General features: G+C 37.8%; 1 protein-coding gene across 1 annotated transcript in view; it reads right to left on the bottom strand.

The window, feature by feature from the left end:
* Nucleotides 1–2,634: 2,634 nt before the first annotated feature.
* Nucleotides 2,635–23,574, bottom strand: part of SLC2A13 (solute carrier family 2 member 13) — a gene marked incomplete at its 5' end in the record, with an annotated part of 284,652 nt that continues 263,712 nt past the window's right edge. The window contains 3 exon segments of the mRNA XM_014454075.2: nt 2,635–4,935; nt 12,900–13,052; nt 13,179–13,300. Of these exon segments, the coding sequence (XP_014309561.1) occupies nt 4,709–4,935; nt 12,900–13,052; nt 13,179–13,300 (502 nt within the window).

Here is a 23,574-nt window from a genome sequence, read left to right as displayed (position 1 = left end):
ATAAAATATACAATACTTTTGATAAGCCATAGGCTAGAATGACTTTGAAGGAAATTATACATATTCATAATTTTTAAGACATATCTCATGTCACATGTAGGAATAAATACTTATATTGGATTTGCCAAGACATGTGAATATTAAACACTCCATAACATGCACTCAGAAAATAAAATATATACTTTGAAAACATATTTTAAAAGCATAAAACAGTTTAGATTTAGTCTAGATATACATTAGAGCCTCTAAATAGAATTTTGAACATTATAAATAAAAGATATTATAACATCAAGTGAAATATAGTCCAAAAATGTTAAGAACCAGTTTGGACATGTAGAGTATAAATTTTCTACTTTGGCTAGAGTTCAGTCTCATCTTTTTTTAATCTTGAAATGAGATGGAATGCTACTGGAATATTAAAATTTGCTAACATTTTAAAACTTTACAAAATACTGGTTTTTATCTTTTAAGTACATGTAGGCTGCATTTTCTCATTTATATTGATATGACAAACACAAGAACTTAACTGTCTAAAACAAAAATCTGAATATTACTGCTAAACAAAGGTAGGTATTTAACATTCCACAGACCAAATCACTCAAGTGCAGCAGACTATTTTATACGTACAAAGTAACGATTTATAGGAATTATATGTTTTAACACTCACAAGCAAATCTGGATAAAATTCTTTCATGTATTTCTGAACATGATTAATACTTATAAAATATCTCTCTGATGATTATTGGCACACAAAAATTTCCTTCTTTAAGAGACAATATATGAGAGTTGATAGCAGTTAGCTGTTTGGCATTTTTAAATGATGCTATTTCTAGAAAATGGCAAGATTGTCCACCCAGAACTACATGAACCAACCTTTGATTCACTGCTATAACCTGAATCACTTCACCAATTAGATTAACATTACTGTACTTGAGGCTAAGAAAAGTAATAGAACATGACAGAAAAAGGACATTAAAACAGAACAATTCTGATTTTTTTTTTAGAGGCAGCATTTACACATGAGCTGTAAATTTTATCCACAATTTAATACATTTTGTTATAAAACACATATTATGAATTCTCTGCTCCTGGCCAGGTATATCATTCTTGTATTTGTTGTTAGTGAAAAGGTCTGAATTTGGTAATTGAAAATTTGTCACAACAACTGTCAGTTATTGGGTGCTTAGTATAATTTGAGATTTTATTTAAGAGAATGGTTTAAAAAATCTGATTATAATAAAATATCTCATGTTGTTTTTAATTACTGTGCCTATGAAATAAAATCAAAACAATCCTTCCAGTCCCCTCACTGTATTCCAGTATTTATAAACTATATTAGTGTCATTTAGATTGCGAGATTGTCTTGGATAACATATGGATAGTATTTTCTAATATCTACCCCCTGGATCTATGGATTATTATAATGCATTTCAATTTTACTTTCTGAAGAAAAAGAAAAAGGACAAATTGTCAACTTATGTTTTTCCTGTTCATTCTTCCTCTGGATAATTGATTTTGAAATTAGAGTAAATAATTTCTAAATTCTTTAACAGATTTGTTTTAGAGTGAATTACTTAAAAACATATTTATATTCATATATTTAATCTTAATTAGTGGTAAAATAAAGCTATGAGAAAGCACTTGATAGCATTACCCTCATAGCTACATCAGTGAACTAACTATTGCATATGATTGGGAACAAAATTTCAAACTTTTTAAGTCTACTTTTAATTTAGACATTTTACATATACATAAAATCATGTGCTTGGTAATTATTGACTAAGGTGCATCAATCAAAATTATTAGGAATGTTTATATTGAAGAAAAATATTAATACCAAATCTTTAAAACCTGACATCACTTTTAGACTTAAGTGTTCAGATGCAGATGGAAAGTTATATTTCTCAAGTCTAGTGCTGATCTCATCAGCCATTCAGCTAATAAGCCTTAACAGGGGTTACAGCTTTCTTCACTATGTTTTCCTAAAACTCAATATAAATCTGTTGAACTTGCAACATGTCTAGAAGCAGACCTATAATTTCAGTTAAATACATGATGCTTAATGCATTTTAATATGGTAGATTAAACCATATATAAATTGTCCTATAAAATATATATTTGATGATATTTCAAACAGAATGTTTTCAAGTTGATAGTGGTAGCTAATAATGCTGAGAACTTAAAAAAACTTTCAAAATTCAAACATTAAATTTTTAATATACTATAAATATTCACCGAATCTAAAAATAATCCCTAATTGTATAAGGTTCCTTTTGAAGTAGTTATTTGTTTTTAAAAAATTATAAATAATTCTTATACTGTGCCTCTCTGTTCTGTACTTCAAAGATATGGAATGTTATCTTTATCACTATATAAATAACAAATAGTCCTTTAAAGAAGGGGTTGAGGAGGACTGTGGCAAATTTTCCCTGTTATAATGTGCATTTATGGGTATAAAGTTGAAAATACCATTTGCATATATCAGGGAAACTGGCCATATTCTGCTTTACAAAAAAATAAGAGTTAAGTTGCTCCTTTAATAAAGTTACTGTGCATTCAGCCCAGCTGAGTTAAGGCTACATATATAATAAAGAGAAGAACTGAGGCAATTATTTGGATAAATCAGAAGAATTCTTAAGGTGAGTACTTTATTGGTCTAAATATCTTTTCTCTCCATCATATTTTGATTTTAATATACAACAGACCCTTCCCTTTCCATTTCACTTTACCTTATGAAATGTTACATAGATAAGAAATGTCAATAGAATAATAAATTTCTCTATGAAATCACATCTGCTCTTATGGGACAAATTAATATTAACATCCATTGAGAAATCAATTGTCAAAGCACCTAATTCAAGGAAAAAAACACTCTGTCAAATAAATGTTTTATTATATGTAATGATCAAAGCAAGAACATTTTTTTACCAGTAAAGTGACCATTAAAGCACATATCACACACCCCTGGTGACTTAGAGAATGAATCTTTTTGGCTACATTCTCAGCTTTGACATTGTGATGTGAACAAGTCAGACTTAAAGAGAAGAAAAAACATCTTGGAGACTGGCAGAAACACAATGAATTTAGCGATAGCCACCTTTTCACTCCCAAGAATACCTTATTAGATGTTTAGAGCCATGTTAAAATGCATCAAACTTATGCATTCATAGCTGGCCAAAGAAGAGTCATTCAGAATTTCACTGGAACTAGCAAGTAACTTTGTATATATTGTATAGTTCTTAATATATAAAAACAAAAATTAGAGTTCATTGATGAAGGAACATAAAAACCAATAAACTCTGAAAAGACATAGAAATGCAGAAAGTCAACATTTCTTAAAGATGTGTGCTATATGAGAATCATTAATCTATTCCTATAGTAAACTACAATTTTTAGACAAGAAGGGAAAAAATTCAAGTTAAACATGAGTAAAAGGAAACATCCACAGACAAATCTATGTGTTGTTTTGGGGGGGATAGTAGGGGATGTAAATTGTCAGGGAAAATGAGAAAGGGTGTGCAAAATAAAAAATTAGTTTATGCTCTTACAGTAAAAAAAAAGACAAGTACTATTAAGTAAAAAAAAAAAGTGACAATACCCTTAGGAAAATTAATAAAAAGTTAAAATAACTTAAAAATAAGTCCCACTATCTAAATAAATAGCAACAATAGCAGTATTATTTGTCACTGATTTTCTTCCTTTTTTGTTTCAGAAATTATTTGAATAAAAGAAGGGAGAAATAGTCTGATGGCAGCTATGTATATAACACAAATGAAGGCACACATAGGACTTAAGAATTGATGTGCAAAGGTGTGGTGAGTATCAAGTGATTTTGGCATGTACAAAAACCAACCCTGAAATGCTGTTGAAGATCTAGTGCTATTTATATTTATAGTTCCATACCTAAGTGACTAACTCAATTAGGGATCCATAAAAATCTTTTCTTTCTGACGTTTCTAGCAATAAAATATACTTATCAAAACTTGCTAGCTTATCTGTGCAAATGTACACTTATCACTGATGCAAAAAATATGTATGAAAATATACCCCAAAAGACCTGCTTTTCATAATGTTCAAAAGATCCTGTGTGGAGTCAATTTCTGAAGAACAATCAAGATCTGACTTGGAACGAGAAACCAAAATGTGGAATCCAGAGGAGATAAGACAGCTGTGCCCAAGTAGGAGGCACTTGAATTTGTTGATGAAAGCTTAATGGAATTTACTTTCGAATAGCTGATCACAGATAAGATACTTGTCCTTGGAAAATTTAGGGCCAATAGGCCAGGTTTTGATAGAAAACATCTTAGACCATATCCTAGAATGCTTCTTTATATCACATACATGATTCAGCTAGATTAGTACTGACTTAATTGCCACTAATAGTTATATATGGTCTTAGGAAAAAAGGATACCACTGAAATCACTGAATACAATATTCATTTTAGACTATCTCAGGAAGGAATTACACACAGTTGTTCAATGATTATTATTTTAAAATCTCTGTAAATATATATTTTTTTACATTTCAACTTACGAAAAGAAGTGTCAACATGATTGTATCTTCCTCCTAATCAAGGATTTTAGAATAAGAAGTCATCCAAAACTGGACTGTGGAAAGAACCAGATTAGAAGCAGGGCAGTGAGGTCACCAATTGCTGCTTTTTCCTCCCAAGTTTGTTTAATAACCACATATATCAGCAGTTGAAAATTACTCCACATCAGAAGCATCGTTGTCAGAAAGATGGTAGTTACTTCCCTTTACCCTAATATATTCAATATATCTCCCTTCATCAGAATCAGTAGCGCCACATGTACAGAGCCTGTTGTCAAAGAGCGATTCAATTTCCTCTAATTTTTTCCCTTTGGTCTCAGGAAGACAGCCATAGATGAAAAGGAGTCCCACAGCAGCAAATCCAGCATAGAGGAAGAAGGCTCCTGCGATGGAAAATAATGTACAGTTAAGTCCTCAGTAGGTTCTTAGAACTGAGGCAAGATGATATTCAGTTGATTCCTGAACAAGGGTGGGGTTAGGAGCCCTGTGCAGTTGAAAATCCACATGTAACTTTTGCCTCTTCACAAACTTCACTAATAGCCTAAACCTAGTGTGACCGGAAGCTTTATCGTTAACATAGTTGATTAACACATGTGTTATGTTGTATGTATTAATACTGTATTCTTACAGTAAGGAAGCTAGAGAAAAGATACTATATTAAGAAAATAATAAGGATAAGGCAACACATTTACAGTACTGTATGCATTTATTAAAAAATCCATGTATAAGTGGAACTGTAGTTCAAATTGTGTTGTTCAAGGGTTAACTGTATAATGAAACCAATTTTACCATAGACTAATTGATATAAATAAGAGTTGTTCTTGCTGCATCTCATCAATGTAGTAACAAAACAATACTGAGTGCAACTAAGTTATTTGAGGCCCTGCTGTGTATATGTGTGCCTAGGATGGAAAGAGGGCTTGGTTTTGACTTTTTTTTCTGGTCAATGAAGCATAATTAACTATGGTCGGAAATGGAACCAAAAAATTACTGCCAGCCAGGTCACTCTAATTGTTCTAACCCTATGAATATAATGCAATTTATTTTTCTAAAGTCATGTAATGCCAAACTCAAGAACTATACACAAGGTTCATATATAACTTCTGCTTTTAGGTCTTCCCTCCCCTTCCTGGCTGGAGATAACTGCTTCTTTCCTATGAGTTTTCACAGCACTTTTCTGAGGCCCCCTATCATAGTAACCAAGAAGTATTATAATTATGCACATTTATTTTGTCTTTCTTGTCTGCTAGGCTGGAGATACTCTGAGGGAGAAATTTCATTCTCATTTATCTTATATTTCTGCAATGACATCAAATTATGACACTGCTGATTTCATGACTTAATGGAGTACATGGCAACACTACGCTTACAGTCTCTTATGCCCAAAGTCTGGAATCAGCCTTGACATTTTTCTTACTCTCCCCTCCAATACCCCTCCAATATCCAATCTGTTAAGGAAATCCCGGTGAATCTACTTTCATAATCTGAGAGATGACACTTCTAACCGTTGCACTGATACCATCCTCCCTCATCTGCATTGTTGCAAACAGTCTCCTAATTGGTCTCCTTGTGCCTTCTCTTAGACCACTCTAGTCCAGTTAGCACCATCTGACATACTACAAAGCTTATTTTTTTATTTAAGAAATTTTTATTCTGGTGTAATTAAATTTTTTAAAAAATATTCTACTTATAGTTGACATACAATATTATATTAGTTTCAAGTATACAACATAGTGATTAGACATTTGTACAACTTATGAAGTGATCATCCTGATATATCTAATACCCATCTGACACCATACATGTTATATTATTGACTATATTCCTTATGCTGTACTTTACATCCCATGACTATTTTTATAACTACCAATTTGTAGTTCTTATTCCCTTTACCTTTTTTTATCCATCTGCCCAGCCCTTCCTATCTGGCAACCATCATTTGTTCTCTGAATCTATGAGTCTATTGGTGAGCATTTAGGTTGCTTCTATTTCCTGGCTATTGTAAATAATGCTGCAATGAAGTGGACTTGTTGGGTCATAAGGTAGTTATATATATTTTTAGTAACCTCTATACTGTTTTCCATAGTGGCTGCACTAATTCACAATTCCACCAACACTGAGGGTTCCCTTTTCTCCACATGCTCTCCAACACCTATTGTTTCATTGATGGTAGCCATTCTGACAGGTGTGAGGTGATATCTCATGGTAGTTTTAATTTGAAATCCCTGATGACTCGTGATATTGAGCATCTTTTCATTTGTCTACTGGCTATATGTATGTCCTCTATCAATTTTTAAAAATATATATATTTTATTGATTTTTTACAGAGAGGAAGTGAGAGGGATAGAGAGTTAGAAACATCGATGAGAGAGAAACATCCATCAGCTGCCTCCTGCACATCCCCCACTGGGGATGTGCCGCAACCGAGGAACATGCCCTTGACCGGAATCGAACCCGGGACCCTTGAGTCCGCAGGCCGACGCTCTATCCACTGAGCCAAACCGCTCAGGGCTCTATCAATTTTTTAATGGGATTCTTTTTTGGTATGAATTCTTTACATATTTTGGATATTAATCCCATGCAGGATGTATCATTGGCAAATATCTTCTCCTACTCAGTAGGCTGCCTACTCATTTTGTTGATGGTTTCCTTCACTGTGCAAAAACTTTTTAGTTTGATGTAGTCCCATTTTTTTATTTTTACCTTGCCTGAGGAGACATATCCAAAAAAGTGTTGCTAAGAGCAATGTCAGAGTTTACTGCTTATGTTTTCTTTTAGGAGTTTTATAGTTTTGGTTCATACTTTAAATGATTCAGTTTCATTTTCTTGCAAATATCTGTCTAGCTTTCCTGATGTCATTTATTGAAGACTGACTGTCTTTACCCCATTTTGTCATACTTTGTCATAGATTAATTGACCATAACAGCATGTTTTCCCCCCTAGGTTCTCTATATTGTTCCACTGATCTATATGTTTGTGTTTATGCCAAAACTATGCTGTTTTGAATACTGTAGCCTTTTAGTATAGTTTGATATCAGGTAGAATAATAACTCCAATTTTGTTTTTCTTTCTCAAGATTGCTTTGGCTATTCAGAACCTTTTGTGGTCCATGTAAATTTTAGGATTATTTGTTATAGCTCTATGAAAAATGCCATTGGTATTTTGATAGGGATTGATTGCATTGAATGTGCAGAGGCTTGGGTAGTATGAACATTTTAAGGATGTTAATTCTTCTATCCATGAGTCTAGTAAATCCTTTCATTTATTTGTGTCCTCTTCAATTTCTTTTTTCAATGATGTATAGGTCTTTGACCTACTTGGTGAAATTTATTCCTAGGCATTTTATTATTTTTGATGCAATTGTAAATGGATTGTTTTCTTAATTTTCTCTTCTGATTGTTCATTATTAGTGTATAGGAAAACTATAAGCTATTGAAGAAAGAAACTAAAGAGGACACAAATAAATGGAAGGCTATATACCATGCTCATGGACTAGGATTAACATTGTTAAAATGGCTACATGACCCAAAGCTAACTACAGACTCAATGCAATTTCTATAAAAATACCAACAACATTCTTCTCAGAATTAGAACAAATAATCCTAAAATTTATATGGAACTACAAAAGACCATAAGTAACCAAAGCAATTTGAGGAAGAAGAACAAAGTTGGAGGTACCATGTTCCTTGATTTCAAATTATACTACAAAACTATAATAATCAAAACAGGATGGTACCGGCATAAAAACAGACACACAGATCAATGGAACAGGATAGAGAGCCCAGAAATAAATCCTCGCTTATATGGTGAACTAATTTATGAAAAAGGAGGTAAGCATATAGTAATGACAATCTCTTCAACAAGTAGTGTTGGGAAAATTGAATAGATACATGTAAAAAAATTAATCCGGACCATTCTCTTACACCATAAACAAAAATAAACTCAAACTGGGTTAAACCTTAAACATAAGGCCTGAAACCATAACACTCCTAGAAGAAAACACAGGTAGTGAACTATTTGACATCAGTCTGAGTAATATCCTTTTGGATATGTCTCCTCAAGTAAGGGAAATAAAAGCAAAAATAAACAAATGGGACTTCATGAAACTAAAAAAGTTTCTGCATAATTAAGGAAACCATCAAAACAAAAAGACAACCTACTGCATGAGAGAATATATTCACAAATGGTATATCCAAAATATATAAGAAGCTCATACAAAGAGAAAACAATCCAATCAACAAATAAACAGAGACCATGAAAAGACATTACTTCAAAGAAGACATACAGATGGGCCATCAGACATATGCAAAGATAATCATCAGGGAAATGCAAATCAAAACCACAATGAGATACCACCATATACCAGTCAGAATGGCCATTATCGGTAAGTAAACAAGTAACTTGTGTCATCAAGGATGTGTAGAAAAGGGAATTTTTGTGCCATGTTTGTAGGATTGCAAAGTGGTGTAGCCACTGAAAACATTATGGAGATTCCCCAAAAAACTAGACAATACCTTATGACCCAGCAATTCCACTTCTCAGTATTATCTGAAGAAATCCAAAATATTAATCCAAAAAGATATATGCATTATTTACAACAGCCATATGAAAACAACTTAGGTGTCCATCTATAGATGAGTAGATAAAGAAGATGGGGTATACGTACACAATGGAATATTACACAGCAATAAAAATAATGAAATCTTGCCAATTGCAACAACATGGATGGATCTAGAGCAGTGGTTCTCAACCTTCTGGCCCTTTAAATACAGTTCCTCATGTTGTGACCTGGACAACATATGCTGTGCAGATGTTTCTTCCCTGCAGCAACTATGTCAAGCTGCAAGGAAGGACCGGCTTCCGGCAGTGACCCAACCATAAAATTATTTTCGTTGCTACTTCATAACTGTAATGTTGCTACTATTATAAATCGTAATGTAAATATCTGATATGCAGGATGGTCTTAGGCGACCCCTGTGAAAGGGCCGTTCGACCGCCAAAGGGGTCGCGACCCACAGGTTGAGAAATACAAATACATATAGTTTCACTTATATGTGGAATCTAAAAAACTACAGACAAACAAAACAAAAGCAGATTTATAGAAACAGAGACCGAAAGATGGTTGGGAGGGGTTCGGAGATGGGTGAAAAGGGAATATAGTCAATAATATAATGTTGTACAGTGACAGAGGATTACTAGAATTAGTGGGGTGATCACACTGTAAGGTATAAAAATGTTGAATCACTATATTGTGCATCTGAAACTAATACAACTGATGTAATATTATCAACTATACTGAAATTTTAAAAATAATAGAAACAATGTATGTTACATGCCTATTAGAATTTTGGATGTTAGTTGCTCAAAAAAGTGGTAGCATTACTAAGTTCTATAAATGACAAGGGAAGAAGAGTTGCTGTTAGAGATAGAGCAGAGTAAGATTTAGTATGACTAATGAATTGGAAAGGTTTTCATTAAAAAGGTGATACTAGCAAGCTAGCTTTTTGAGAAAGGAGATGAAATCCTGTGTTTTGATTACAGATAATCAAAACTGTGGAGTTAAGAATAGAAACGGAATCTTTAGTGGAGAAGGACAAAGAAAGGACGGTGATCATGATGCTGGTGATATAGGAACATATGAAGTATTTTAGACTAAACCAGGCTGCTGAACTCCTGTAACAGAGCAAACCTAGTTTGGGTTTACTAAATGTAATATTGAGGAACTATTCATCATCTCTCACAATTTAGGAGTAGTGGCATGATTAGAAATGACTAATCAAATCTGACAGTGCTAAAACAATTTGATGGATTGGGAAAATTCCTGAAGCAAATAATATCAAGGAAGCTCTATTGAAATACAAGATCCTTTTATAAGATTTGAGGAATCTAAAGCAGGCAAATGCCAAAGGTGTGTAAGTGGTGAGACCTGTGGTTAAACTAGAGGCGTGGGGAGGCTCAGGAGGCTGTGATCTGTTTCACATAATGGGCAAGTCAGTTATGTAACTATCATAATGTAAATAAAAAAGCCTCTACCGAGTCTGTCAGGATTGTTAAACAGTGCAGCTATTCCGCAGCTTGATTCTGAAGAAAATTTTATTAGAGTCCTATATTAAGTTTCAAATTAAAATAAATATTTAATTGAATTACACAAAACGGGGAATCAAAGACCATGTCTGATTGTAATGCTCTCCAAGGGATCAGTTAGTCACACATGCTCCACATAAAATGGAATACTGGTGACATTTTTAATGATAATTTTTAGTAATAAACATTGCTGAATGGGGTCTAAGGACGACTACCTAAGCAGTATAGTTTTGGAAGGAATCAAAATTTGAGGTAAGAAACAAAAAAGGGAGGAAATAAGAGAAGACCTGGTATTTTCAGAGACATACATCATTGTGGTATGTATTTGTTAAATCAGGAATATTAACATATAACATGTAGATTAAAATGTGGATCAACAAACAGGAAGGACCCACCTGAACTGAACTGTTGTTCTACTGTTAGCCAGCAGTAGACCAAATGGACCAGTGCGCTCACCTGATAGAAGCTCGACTTAATGCAAAAAGCAGAGAGCTCTGCTAACCGATGTTGGAAAGAAGCCTGGCTATGCCCCATGTAAAGTTTACTTCTGTTGCTCATGTTCTCCTGGCAGCATAAATTCAAGGAAGCGGAGCTTTGCTATCAAAAGTCTTACCATGTAGATTTTTATTATTTGGTCTATCCTTTCTATAAAAAATGCTCTCTCAGGATAGTAGTCTACATTTAGGTCTTCAAATATTTAAGCATTCTCAAGAATCAGCAAATATGGATAAATATTTATTGTGCTAATGTTTATGGTGCCAGGAAGATAAGTTTATGAACTTAGGTAAATTTTAATTGCCAAATGGGATAAAGTGGAATATATTTAATATATATCCGGTTTGAAAGGCCTGTGTATTTCCTTTCCAAAAAAATATTTCTAAATGTTGATTGGGAGAGAGAAGAGTTTTATAAAGATGATAAAGTTAAATAGCAATTCAGCATGTTTAGAAGAGAGGAGGAATAGATTTTTATGTTTCTCATATTCATCTACAAAATTCATCTGTGCAGTTAGTCATTCAAGCATCACTTCTGAGGCTTAACAAATAAATAAGATGCCTTGGAAGGTACTGGGAATATAATGGTGAACAAGGCCTAGTCCTGGCCTGAGCTCAAGGAATTTATGGTTGGGGATATGGGGCTGGCAAATAAACCTGTCCTTGCAAAAAGAAATAAGTGTCCAGAGCAGCGGACGCTACCGGTTGGCGACTGCTGCTCCAAAGGTTTCCTTAAACCAGTGATTGCCAACCTTTCGGACCACCAGTTGGCGACGGCTGGTCCAGAGCATGGGATGCGGTGAGTGATGGGGAGGTGATTAGAGAATGGTCTAAGCCAGAGGTGGGCAAACTTTTTGACTCGAGGGCCACAATGGGTTCTTAAACTGGACCGGAGGGCTGGAACAAAAGCATGGATGGAGTGTTTGTGTGAACTAATATAAATTCAAAGTAAACATCATTACATAAAAGGGTACGGTCTTTTTTTTTTTTTTTTAGTTTTATTCATTTCAAACGGGCCTGATCCGGCCCACGGGGCGTAGTTTGCCCACGGCTGGTCTAAGCAGTAGGCCTTCCATATTCACCATAGAGGCTTGCGAGATTAGAATGAAAACCTATTTTATCCCTTAGAATCCTAGTACAACTTGTAAACATACAGTGAAGAAATCCTCTTGCTGAAAAGACAGTCTTTTCACTTTAGTAAAAATGGACTTGAAGTACCTTCCCAAGGTCTTACCTTAACTCAGTCACTTCCCAATATTTTGAGTTACAGTCCCCACACATTTTTACTTAACACTTTGGACATGTTCGCAGTCCTGGCAGTGTGAGTGCTGGTCTCTGTGGACACCATGTGCCTGTGCCCCGGCACGAAAGCAGAGTGATACAGCGGGAGGCTGCTTTCAGCTCTACTCGGGTTCCACTCTGGACAGGACCCTGCCCCTGTCCTGGGCCATCTTCAAGCATTAGCCTGGACTCCCCACCCACATCTTGCTACCATTCTCTGTTATGTTTCTGCATGAAACAAAGCCACGCTGTGGAGATTTCCAACGGGGACAGCAGGGAGACGTTTAGGCTGGGAAGGTGGGTGGGCTACATAACACTGAGGGACTGAAGCGGTGCTGCTTGCGAAAGGACAGTTCCTCTCACCTGTCCCAGGTGCATTTCCAAGGGCTTGGGAGAACAAGAACACATCACAGAAACATAACAGCAAAAATGTAACAATATAGTCTTTCAATCATATCTAAAAATAGTAGGAAATAAAATCCTCTTACCATAATATGTAAGATACTCTGCTGTGTGTAAAAATGTCAGTGAAACCAGAACATTGAAAATCCAATTTATTCCAGATGAACATGCATTTCCTGTACTTCTTGCCCAAAGAGGATATATTTCAGAATTCACAGTCCAAGGCATTGGTCCCATTCCTGAGAAATACAAATTTTTAAATTTCAATAAAGCAATATGTAAGGATTTTTTTTAAAAAAGTAGCTTGTCTCTTCTAAGAAGAGACAATTTAATAAACACAACAATAACAATGAAGGCTTGCTTACCAGGTGCGAAGAAAACGAGATATAAAATAAGGCCCAGAAGTGCAGTCCAAGAATATGGAGTAGGGCAGAAGTTATATGCCCAAAATACTTCTTCTGTTTTGAATTTGGTTTCATTTTCACACCTGAAAAATAATGCAATATAAATATTTAACTTAGTGTTTTAGGACATAGTTGTAGAAATTTAATGTCATCACCTACGACATATTTGGAAGTTCCTTAACATAATTAAAGAAAAAGGTCCAATGTTTTTCTTGAAAAAAATTAAGATTTAAATATTAAATGCAAGCTCACATAGAAGTTTTAGAAGTGAATATAATTTAAGAGCAAAGAAATACTCTGTGCATACAACTCATAGCAAAAGAACCCCGAACAGTCCAATTAAAAAATGGGCAGAGGATCTGAATATGCACATTACAAAGAAGACATACAGATGGCCAGTAGGTACATGAAAAGGTATCCATCTGTGTTTAAATCCTTATACTTTTTAAGTCCAAGTAAAGAAAAATAGCTAAGAATTTGAGCTCTGGGACTGACATCTTACGTTCAAATCTAGGTTGAGATGCCAGACTTGAAGCTAGGATGTATGTAATATAGGCACTTAGCTTTACAAAGCCTGTGTCCTCATCTGTGAACTAAGGATTCTCCTGTTACCTACCTCAAAGAGGTATTTTGAGGTTTACATGAGATAAGGTATACAAAGAACTTCATGTGGGATAGGAAGAAATCATTTTATTTCTCAGACATATTTTTTTAAAAAAATATATTGATTTCAGAGAGGAAGGGAGAATGAGAGAGAATCATTGATCAGCTGCCTCCTGCACACTCCACACTGGGGATCGAACTCACAACCCGGGCATATGCCCTGACCAGGAATCGAACCCTGACCTCCTGGTTCATAGGTCAATGCTTAATCACTGCACCACGCTGGCTGGGCCGGAGACATAATTGTTGAAACTAAGTCTTCCTATTTGCATTAATACCACCTCAGTTCACACTCCTGAGTATGTCATCAACTACATTTGTCTGTCACCAGAGCAGCCTCTCTAAGATCTGTGTTTTCTGATGTTCATGGTCTTGGATAGTCCTCTCCCCTTGAGCGTGTGAATGACCTGTGACTGACTTCTGACAGAATGTGGAAAGGTGACAGGACACAGGTGATTAGATATGCAGGGTTATAGTTTAGCTGAAGTGTCTCACTTCCTTGCTGGCACTGAAAAGGCAGGCCAGCATGTGTGGATCCCAGTGTGGGGTGCTCATGGAGAAACGGTCTGCAGGAGCTGAGATAGCCGTGGGTGGGCAGCTAGCAAGAAACTGAAGTCCTTGTATAAAACTTACTGAATTCTGCCAACAAAAGCTAATCTTTCCTACTTGAGCCTCAGATGAAACTACTAAGGATTATCCTGATACCTACCTCAGAAATACAACCCAGTGAACACGTTGATTACAGACTTAGACCCTACAGTGAGAACCTAGTTAAGCAGTGCCTGGACTCCTGGCGCAGAAACAGTGACAGAATACATGTGCAGAATACATGTGCTGTTTTAAGCTGCTAAGTTTGTGGTAATACTGTTACGCTGCAATAAAAAAATACAGTCTCCTAATTATTCTTCCTGCTTCTAGCATTCCTTTCTTCAAACTATTGCCTCATTAAGTTGTGCCCTCTAGAGCTCTTGCCACAAAGCTGCTCAACACCCTCCCACCCGTGAAATGGGGCTGGCAAAACCTGGCTGCAGCCTGTGCAGATCCCCTTCTCCAACTACACTAGACCACGTATTTCCTCAACCTGCTTTCCAGCCCCAGCGGCTACTCACCTCATATCCTCTATGAGAGGAAAACTCACTCCTGATCACCACCGTCAAAATCGGCCCTCAAGACTAATACAGATGCCGCCTACTCACCTGTCACTGTCTTAGTCATCAGCTGTCTGCGTACCACTGAGTGTGCCTCCCTCTCAGTGCCTTCCATTTTCCTCATTCACACGGTCACCACCCAGTGCTCTGCATTATCCTACCCTGGGCTCTGATCCCAGGCAGCACAGCACCAGGGTGAAGGCCACAGGGTCTGGAATCAGGCTGCATGGTTTTGTGGCTTGGTTTGGCCACTTATCAGCGGCAAGAGTTTCCTAATAGACTTGTCTCAAAGATTAAATACAGTGTTAACTGCTCTGCACAAAGACAGCAATTTATTTAAGTTTTGCCAAAAGAATAGTCATTTTGTATCCCCGCTTTCTTAAATCTCAACCTCTAGTCCCGTGGTCAGCAAACTGCAGCTTGCGAGCCACATGCGGCTCTTTGGCCCCTTGAGTGTGGCTCTTCCTAAGCCTTAGGAGTACCCTAATTAAGTTAATAACAATGTACCTACCTATATAGTTTAAGTTTAAAAAATTTGGCTCTCAAAAGAAATTTCAATTGTTGTACTGTTGATATTTGGCTCTGTTGACTAATGAGTTTGCCGACCACTGCTCTAGTCCATCTGAGTACTCTCTATAGATGTAAATGGCCACTGAATGATGACTAAAGCCTTCATATTTGCATTTAGCTTTGAGTAGAAAACAGCATCAGAAATTTCCTGATTAATTACCCTCAACCTTCATTTCCAAACAAAGAGTCTTCTGAGTTGTGAAGATATTAAAATGAGAAAATAAGAAAGAAGGGGGTGGGGAAGGAAAAGGGAGGGAAGGGAAACAAGGGGAGAGGCCAGGTGGGGAAAAAGCAAAAAAGACAGAAAGGTAGGCTTCTAGGGAGGGAATGCTTATAAACAAGCAAATCACTACAATTCACTGAGCAATCATTCATTATTATCGAAGTTCCTTGCCTGACCTCTTGCGGGAACGATGGGAAGTAGCACATTTTCAGGTAAGCTCTGTGCTTGCTCTGATGTGGCTTTTCACTATCTGGCCACATACATACACGTTTATATGTGTAAAAGGCCTAGGAACTCCTCATCCTCATGCTGATGTTAAAAGAACTGCAGGTGCTGACTGGAGAGGGGTACACACTCTGGTGCGCAGACAGTTGATGACTAAGCCTGTGACATCACCCCTGACCTTCAAAATAGAAACACTAGAAATCTCAACTGAAAAGAATGTATATTCTAAATGTTACTGCAAAATACCCACATGTTTGCCCAGCTTAGCGACTGCTGGTGGAAGAACATAGTGCTCTGGAGAAAGAACACAAATACTTTGACATCAGTGTGTGGGTTGGGATTAGAAGATGTCACGCTCTCTGATGGGGCCACTTTCTCACCACATCCTGGAGCAAAAACAAAAAACAACTACAATCACAGGAGCTGCTCAAAGGGCACTTCCATGGACAGAGCTGCAGGTCGCAAGCAGGTGACATCTGTCTCGTTTTAGCACAGGGAGAGCACTAATCTTTACCAGCAGAATGGCTAGACTAACACCTGACATGCAGACCAAATAAATGATCAGTTCCCTGTTCCAGTAATAGAACCCACAGTGCTTCCTTTAATAACACATCTAGGAAGCAACAGTTCTCTTGGAATATGGAACCACTCTCCCTTGCCTACTCAACACCCACCCCCAAACTAGTTCACATGTAGAGCTATTTGTGCCTATTACTTTGTGGTACCTCTTCATCAGATATCCAAAGAGTCTTAAGCCAAGGAAATAACCAAAGGAACGAAATAGTGCAACTGCTCTTGCCACAGTGAACCACTGGTAATTTACTCCTTGCCTCCTACACAGTACATGCTTCTTGTGTTGTGCTTTTATTCACTATGATGAAACTATTTAACTGCTTCAGGTTCATATATGAGGGATGGGAGGAAATACCACCTGTAGCTACTAACACAAAACTTCAAATTCTAATTTTGCTCATTGCAAAACCTACAGAACTTTGCACCCTTCCCAAAAGAGTTTATAAGAGATCTAGGCTTTTGGAGAGGGAAAGGGAAGGCTTACTGCTTCTGGTGCAACTCATCTCCTCTTCCTCTAATGGGTCCACTGCTCAGGCTTTACCTGCCAATCATTACTGAGAAGTATCAGTGAGGCACGATTTCATCTCCCATCCCTGATGCAGGACTGCGATTTCTTTGAACAAGATCATGAAGGTACCATCTCAAAACAAAATGAGTGCCCCAGGATTTATGATCTGATTACTAGTCCTTGAGTGGTGGTGGAGAGGGACCTAGAACAGGATGGAGTATCTCCCCAGGAGAGGAAACCTTCGCTCTTTTCAGAGGAGAAATAAAGATATACAGGCCCATCCATCAGAGGACTAAGATGATGAGAAATTTGAATTTGTGGGCATTCCGTCAAAGCACCAGCAAAAGTTACCATACAAACTTGACTTGTTACTACTCACATGCTTTAATTTCTGTTCACTGGCATAATTCCTATATAATAATCTGACATGAAACAAACTTACGTCAAGGGTGGCAACATTTAAACTAACATATCTGCAGTTGAGTCATTCTGGAAAAGAATGGCAGTGTGCAGGCCACGTGATGATCTTGGCCTGAGATGTTTTTCTATGGTCTCGCCTTTCCCTCCTGTTTTAATGTTCTATTGGTGTCCTATAGGACGGTCACAAAAAGGCAAGTGCAAAAAATAATTATTTTGTTAACTACTATTGTTTTCTAGTAAAAATAAAACTTTTATATTATTAAGATAATTAAATCATCAACATGGTTAAATTTCGAAAGCATTAGAAATTTGGAGCCTTAAGAGGCATTTTATAAAATGAATTAATGAAGTTTTTTTATAAGTTATACACACACACACACACACACACACACACACTAGAAGCCCGGTGCACAAAAATTTGTGCACTCGGGGGGGTCCCTCAGCCCGGCCTATGCCCTCTTGCAGTCTGGGACCCCTCGGAGGATGTCCACCTGCTGGCTTAGGCCCGCTCCTTGGGGGATCAGGCCCAAGCTGGCAGTCAGACATCCCTCTGGCAGCCCGGCAGCCCTCGGGGGATGTCCACTAGCCAGCGGGGAGCAGGCCTAAGCTGCAGTCAGACATCCTTAGTGCTGCTGAGGAGGCAGGAGAGGCTCCCACCACCACCGTTGTACTGGCAGCCATCAGCCTGGCTTGTGGCTGAACAGAGATCCCCCTGTGGGAGCGCACTGACCACCAGGGGGCAGCTCCTGCATTGAGCGTCTGGCCCCTGGTGGTCAGTGTGTGTCATAGTGACCAGTCATTCCCAGTCGTTCTGCTGTTAGGGTCAATTTGCATATTACCCTTTTATTATATAAACTAGAGGCCTGGTGCATGCGTGGGGGCCGGTTGGTTTGCCCTGAAGGGTGTCCTGGATCAGGGTGAGGATCCCGCTGGGGTGCCTGGCCAGCCTGGGTGAGGGGCTGATGGGTGTTTGCAGGCTGGTCACACCCCCTTCAGGGTGGGGGTCCCTGCTGGGGTGCCTGGCCAGCCTGGGTGAGGGGCTGATGGCTGTTTTCAGGCTGCCCAAACCCCCTTCAGGGTGGGGGTCCCCACTGGGGTGCCTGGCCAGCCTGGGTGAGGGGCTGAGGGCCATTTTCAGGCTGACCAAGCCCCCTGGCGACTGAAGCTCCCAGCCTTTCCTTTTTTTGTTTTTTTTTTTTTTATTTGCTCCAGCTCCGTGGCCATGGTGACTGGAAGCAGGTATCTGGGGTTTATTTAGCTTCTATAATTGAAACTTTGTTGCTTTTGAGTGGAGCTCAGAGCCGGCGGTGGCAGGTGGGAAGCTTGGCTTCCTCCATCACTGGAGCAAGCAAGCCTCCTGCTCGCTCCAGCTCCGTGGCTGCCGGCCGCCATCTTTGTTGGGTTAATTTGCATATAGTCGCTCTGATTGGCTGGTGGGCATGGCTTAAGGCATAGCAAAAGTATGGTCAATTTGCATGTTTGTCTATTATTAGGTAAGATATCTATCTATCTATCTATCTATCTATAATTTCATTGTACCTAAATTATTTATCACTATGTTGGTTAGCTTCAAACAAAAAAATACCAAAGTAAATGAAATTAATACAATTTGGAATGGAACCAAAGTTATTTCTTTGGAACAAGATTAGGATTGGCCTCATGTGACTGCTGTGGCAAGATCTCATGATGGTGAGTTATACCATCCTTCTCAGTTCCAATCAGAGACCCAGCGTTTTTCCACACTGAAGGGTTTGCACTCCTTCCTGACTTCTACTCTCTTGCATTACCTGGGACCTTTCTCCAGTGAGGACACAGCCTTTCTGTCTCTCTCTTCACTCCCTGAGCTTCATAGGTCAATATTAGCACATTTTACATAATATCAATGATCAATAAATGCTTGTTCAATAAAAATACTTTCATCAGTTCCCATTAAGCTAACCTTTCGGCACCTGACAACAGTTTTCCCACTCTATTGTAAGCTTTAGAGAAGACAGATATTTGTTATCAATTTTTTTAGTCTAAGAAATGAATTTCTACTTAATTAAAAAGTCACTGCCTATGGCTGTACAGGAAAGATGCTCCCTCACCAAGCACTGTGAAAGCCATCTGCGCATCTCAAGGTTTAAGAGTTTCAAACCTCACGAGGGCTCTGACTTGATTTTCTTTCCACCGCTACAGCCTGCACAATACCCTCCCTCCCTGGTTTTACTTGCAGGTGTCTGGGAATGAATGTAGCTGACCTCCCGCTGCTTTCCATCTACCGCTCTCTCCGACCCCTTCTCCAGCTGCCTTCCATCAAGTGTGAGTTTTGGGGCTTCTTTATGGAAGCTGTGCTCGCAACAGCAATGTCCTTGAGTAGCTGTAAATCTTCACTTGATGAAACTAATATTTGCATGAAGTTTCATCATATACAAAGCACCTTATACATTAACTCATTTACCGTAATTCCCATAATAATCCAAAGAATTAGCATCGTTACTCCCAGTTCCCATGAGACACGTCTTTCAGAAATACAGTGACTTTCCCAAGACTGCACAGCAGAGGAAGCGTCTGAAACCCAGTCTTCTCTGTTTCTTTTTCCTTCAATGTAATCCTCAGACTAGTTCATGCATATATGAAAACCTCTCTTCGAGCTGCCTTGCTTTTTGTGGAATTTAAATGGAAAATGAGATAAAAATTCTGTTTGAAGTCTCCCCTAAGTCAGAATTCAGTGCTAATGTATGTCACTAAAATCTATATCCAAATGAGTGGAATAAATTGCTTTCACAGAGCAGTAGGAATTAAAATGAGCAGCACTTGGCAGACCTGGGCCTCTGTGTCTTGTATATTCTCTTTGGACTCAGTACCCATTTTGCCCCAAAGCACAACATGATAATTAGAACAGAAACGATGCTTATCTGAGCTGGAAGTTAAAACATCTCATACCAATCTCAATAGCTAGGTAACTGAGATGAGGGCAGTGATGGAAACACTACACGTATTACAAGGGGAGCAGTGATGCCAATGCAGGAAGATGGCAGTGTCAAGCAGTCTTATACCTATTCCGAAACTCGGAGCCATAATGACTGTACCGGATACAGCCATGTCATTAAGGAATTAAAAGTATTTCCCCAGAAGTTGCATAGAGGATGAAAATACATACAGAATATCTCAGCAATTACTTAAAAAATAAATTGTGCCATTAGTTATTGACACAATTTAGTCAACAATGAAGAGATGGAAAGACATTATCATAAAACTATTAACTGTAAGGCCATTTCACATTATCTCAAATTTCTGCAAAGTGAAAACATAATAGCTTTATAAGCGTTTTAACTGCAATTGCCTTTTTCTCACTTCCTGGTTTCTACTGAAACTTCTGAAACACCATACTGATTATCGGCAATGAAACAAAATCATAAAACAGAGATGTGTCTCAATCCTTCAAGAGTGTGTGTGTGTTCCTTCCCGGGGCTCTAAGGGGAACTAATTTCTTTGTCTTTCCAGCTTCTAGAAGCCACGCACACTCCCTGAGTCATGGCCCCTATCCCTAAACCATAAATAATGCTGGTTCTGTCTAAATCAAAGATGGTTTTCCTACCATCTGGGTGAATATATACCTTCACAGGTCCATTAAAATCTAGTCTATTTATAGATGTTGAATCGCTATGTTGTACACCGGGACAGTCTGCCTCCTTCTCCAGCCTCGCCTGGCACCCCTGCCCTTCACTCACTACCATCACCCCAAGCCTTGGGGGCCAGCATAACAGCCAGCACACAGTTGGGGCTCAATAAATATATGTTAAATGAATAACTCATTTTCACCATTTGACAATGTCACAATAAAACACTGAACCTTTTAGGTAAGAAGATAATTAGTAATGTAATGTTTACTTTATTCTTCATATGAATCATTATATACTTTGATAGTCTACAGCAGATATTTAATATAGTTACATATATTTTAATTCCAAGTAATTATTCCTTTGATTAATTATTTCAACAAATAAATGTTTGTTGTGTTCGAGGTTGGAGAATAAACACTAGAATAGATGAATATAAATATTCATTCATTCCATCATTCAATAATCATTTACTATAAGCTATGAGCCAATTAAAATGACTAGATACACAGAAAAAATTGGCAGGTGAGAGGGGAGGTTTTATATTTCACACACACACACACACACACACACACACACACACACACCCCAGAGAGATATTAGTGGAAATCTGTGGCACTTCTCTCAGAAAGAGAGCAAAGGGTCTGGTAGCAATGGACAAAGTGGATGGGTGGGCTGGTACAGGACCCTGACATATCCTGAACGAGAGGCCTAGCACATGAGCCTTATTTGTGGAGTTGTCTAGGTGTTTGGCTTTAATGCCTGCTAATGAGGAATATTCTGAGCAAGTGTGTAAGCAATGGGCAATCTTGGATTATGGGCGTCTCATGAACATGTGAACTGGGATTTAGTGTCTGGGCTCTATCTTGGACCCTCGATGAATTTGTACTCTGTGGGGTTAAGGTCACTATGGACATGGAACTTGCTTAGAAATAAAGCAAGAAAATTAAAAAAAAAAACACCTCAGGAGAAAAGCACATACTCTAACGTAAGGGAGACCGGGTATGGTTTTATTATAAAGTAAAGGGAACTCTCCAATTGAGAAAAGCCTGTGTTTACTTTGGGTAGAAATGTTCCCAGAGGGTCCCTAGGGCTGATATGTCTCAATGTTCTATTTCTTAAGGGAGAGAGAGCATCTGAAATGCACGTTGTAAGCAGACACTGGCATAGACAGAACACAGTTCAGCGTGGGTCCTCTGGGGTTGGTTAGATCAGTCTGGCTGCCCTAATCACAAGAGAGAAAATCCAGTTTCACAAAATGTTAGGAGTTGCGAAAACTTCAGACAGAGAATATTAAATCTGGGCTCAACCTTAGTGAGTGACTCATTCTTTGCACTATCTCTTACCCTATGAGGAGTGTGGGAGATAGCTCCAGGAGTTAAATATGTTATCTAAATCCTCTCTCCTGTAACAGTTACAAAGACTCTTTTCCCTGGAAGAAAGTGCTGATCAAATTGGATTTCAGGAAATGGCCTACTTTGAGCTCTTTTTTGGTCCCATCAACTTTAGAACATTTTTATATGACTCAAATCCTAGCCACAATTAAATTTTCTGTAACTGTTTTTTCTTTAACAAAAATTAAAGTTGTGGCCCTGCAATGCACAATTTAATCAACCTAGATGCTAAGGTAAACCACAGACGATCTATCAGGAGTACCTCAATCTGGTTAAAAGCTGTAGAAGAAATGGAGTTGGCTATATGGGCAGATTTGAACAGAGGTTAACAACACAGGAGCACACCTAAGTTTGAATTCTGGCTCAACTACTTACTAGCTCCCACCCATGACGTTAAGCAAGTTATCTAACCTACCTGAGACTGGCTGTCTTCATTGAAAAATGCTTAGCATGTAATGAAATTATTATGAAAACAACAGTAATTATCGTTGTTGTTATTAAAATGCCTGCATTTGCAGGCCAAAAGACAAAAAATATTTTTTTTCTGGTATAAAGTTATACATATTACAATATCCCTGGTGGATATAATGTGTTTCCTAAAAGAGAAGGAAATATCAGCATCTGTATTCCTAGGACATTATGTTTTTCTTTTCCTTCAGCTTATTTTATTTATCTCAGTCTCCATCTCTTTATCTTTTTTTTATAACATTTTGATATACTTCCTTAGCTTCCCTTTTACTCCTTCTTAGAACAAGTTTACTTATCATGCAATCATGAATAAACATATTCTTAGTCCTATTCATTAATGTAAGCACTGTCCTTTGGAAATATTTTATGATAAATTTTAGGATGAAAATGAATAAGTGGAAAGGGTAAAAGAGAAGATGGCCTGTGAAAATAAATGGGTCATGATGCAAGGTGAATGGAAACACTTGGGAGACTTAGCATTTCCTGTCTAAAAGTAAAACGGGGCAACTTCTGGCCAAGATGGCAGAGTAGGTAAATGCTGTTGTGCTTGCTTGCTCCTACTA

Source organism: Myotis lucifugus, unplaced genomic scaffold (assembly GCF_000147115.1).
Source record: "Myotis lucifugus unplaced genomic scaffold, Myoluc2.0 scaffold_30, whole genome shotgun sequence".
NCBI lineage: Eukaryota > Metazoa > Chordata > Mammalia > Chiroptera > Vespertilionidae > Myotis > Myotis lucifugus.
The sequence above is the reverse complement of the archived record's forward strand: the minus strand, read 5'-3'. Positions and strand labels throughout refer to the sequence as shown.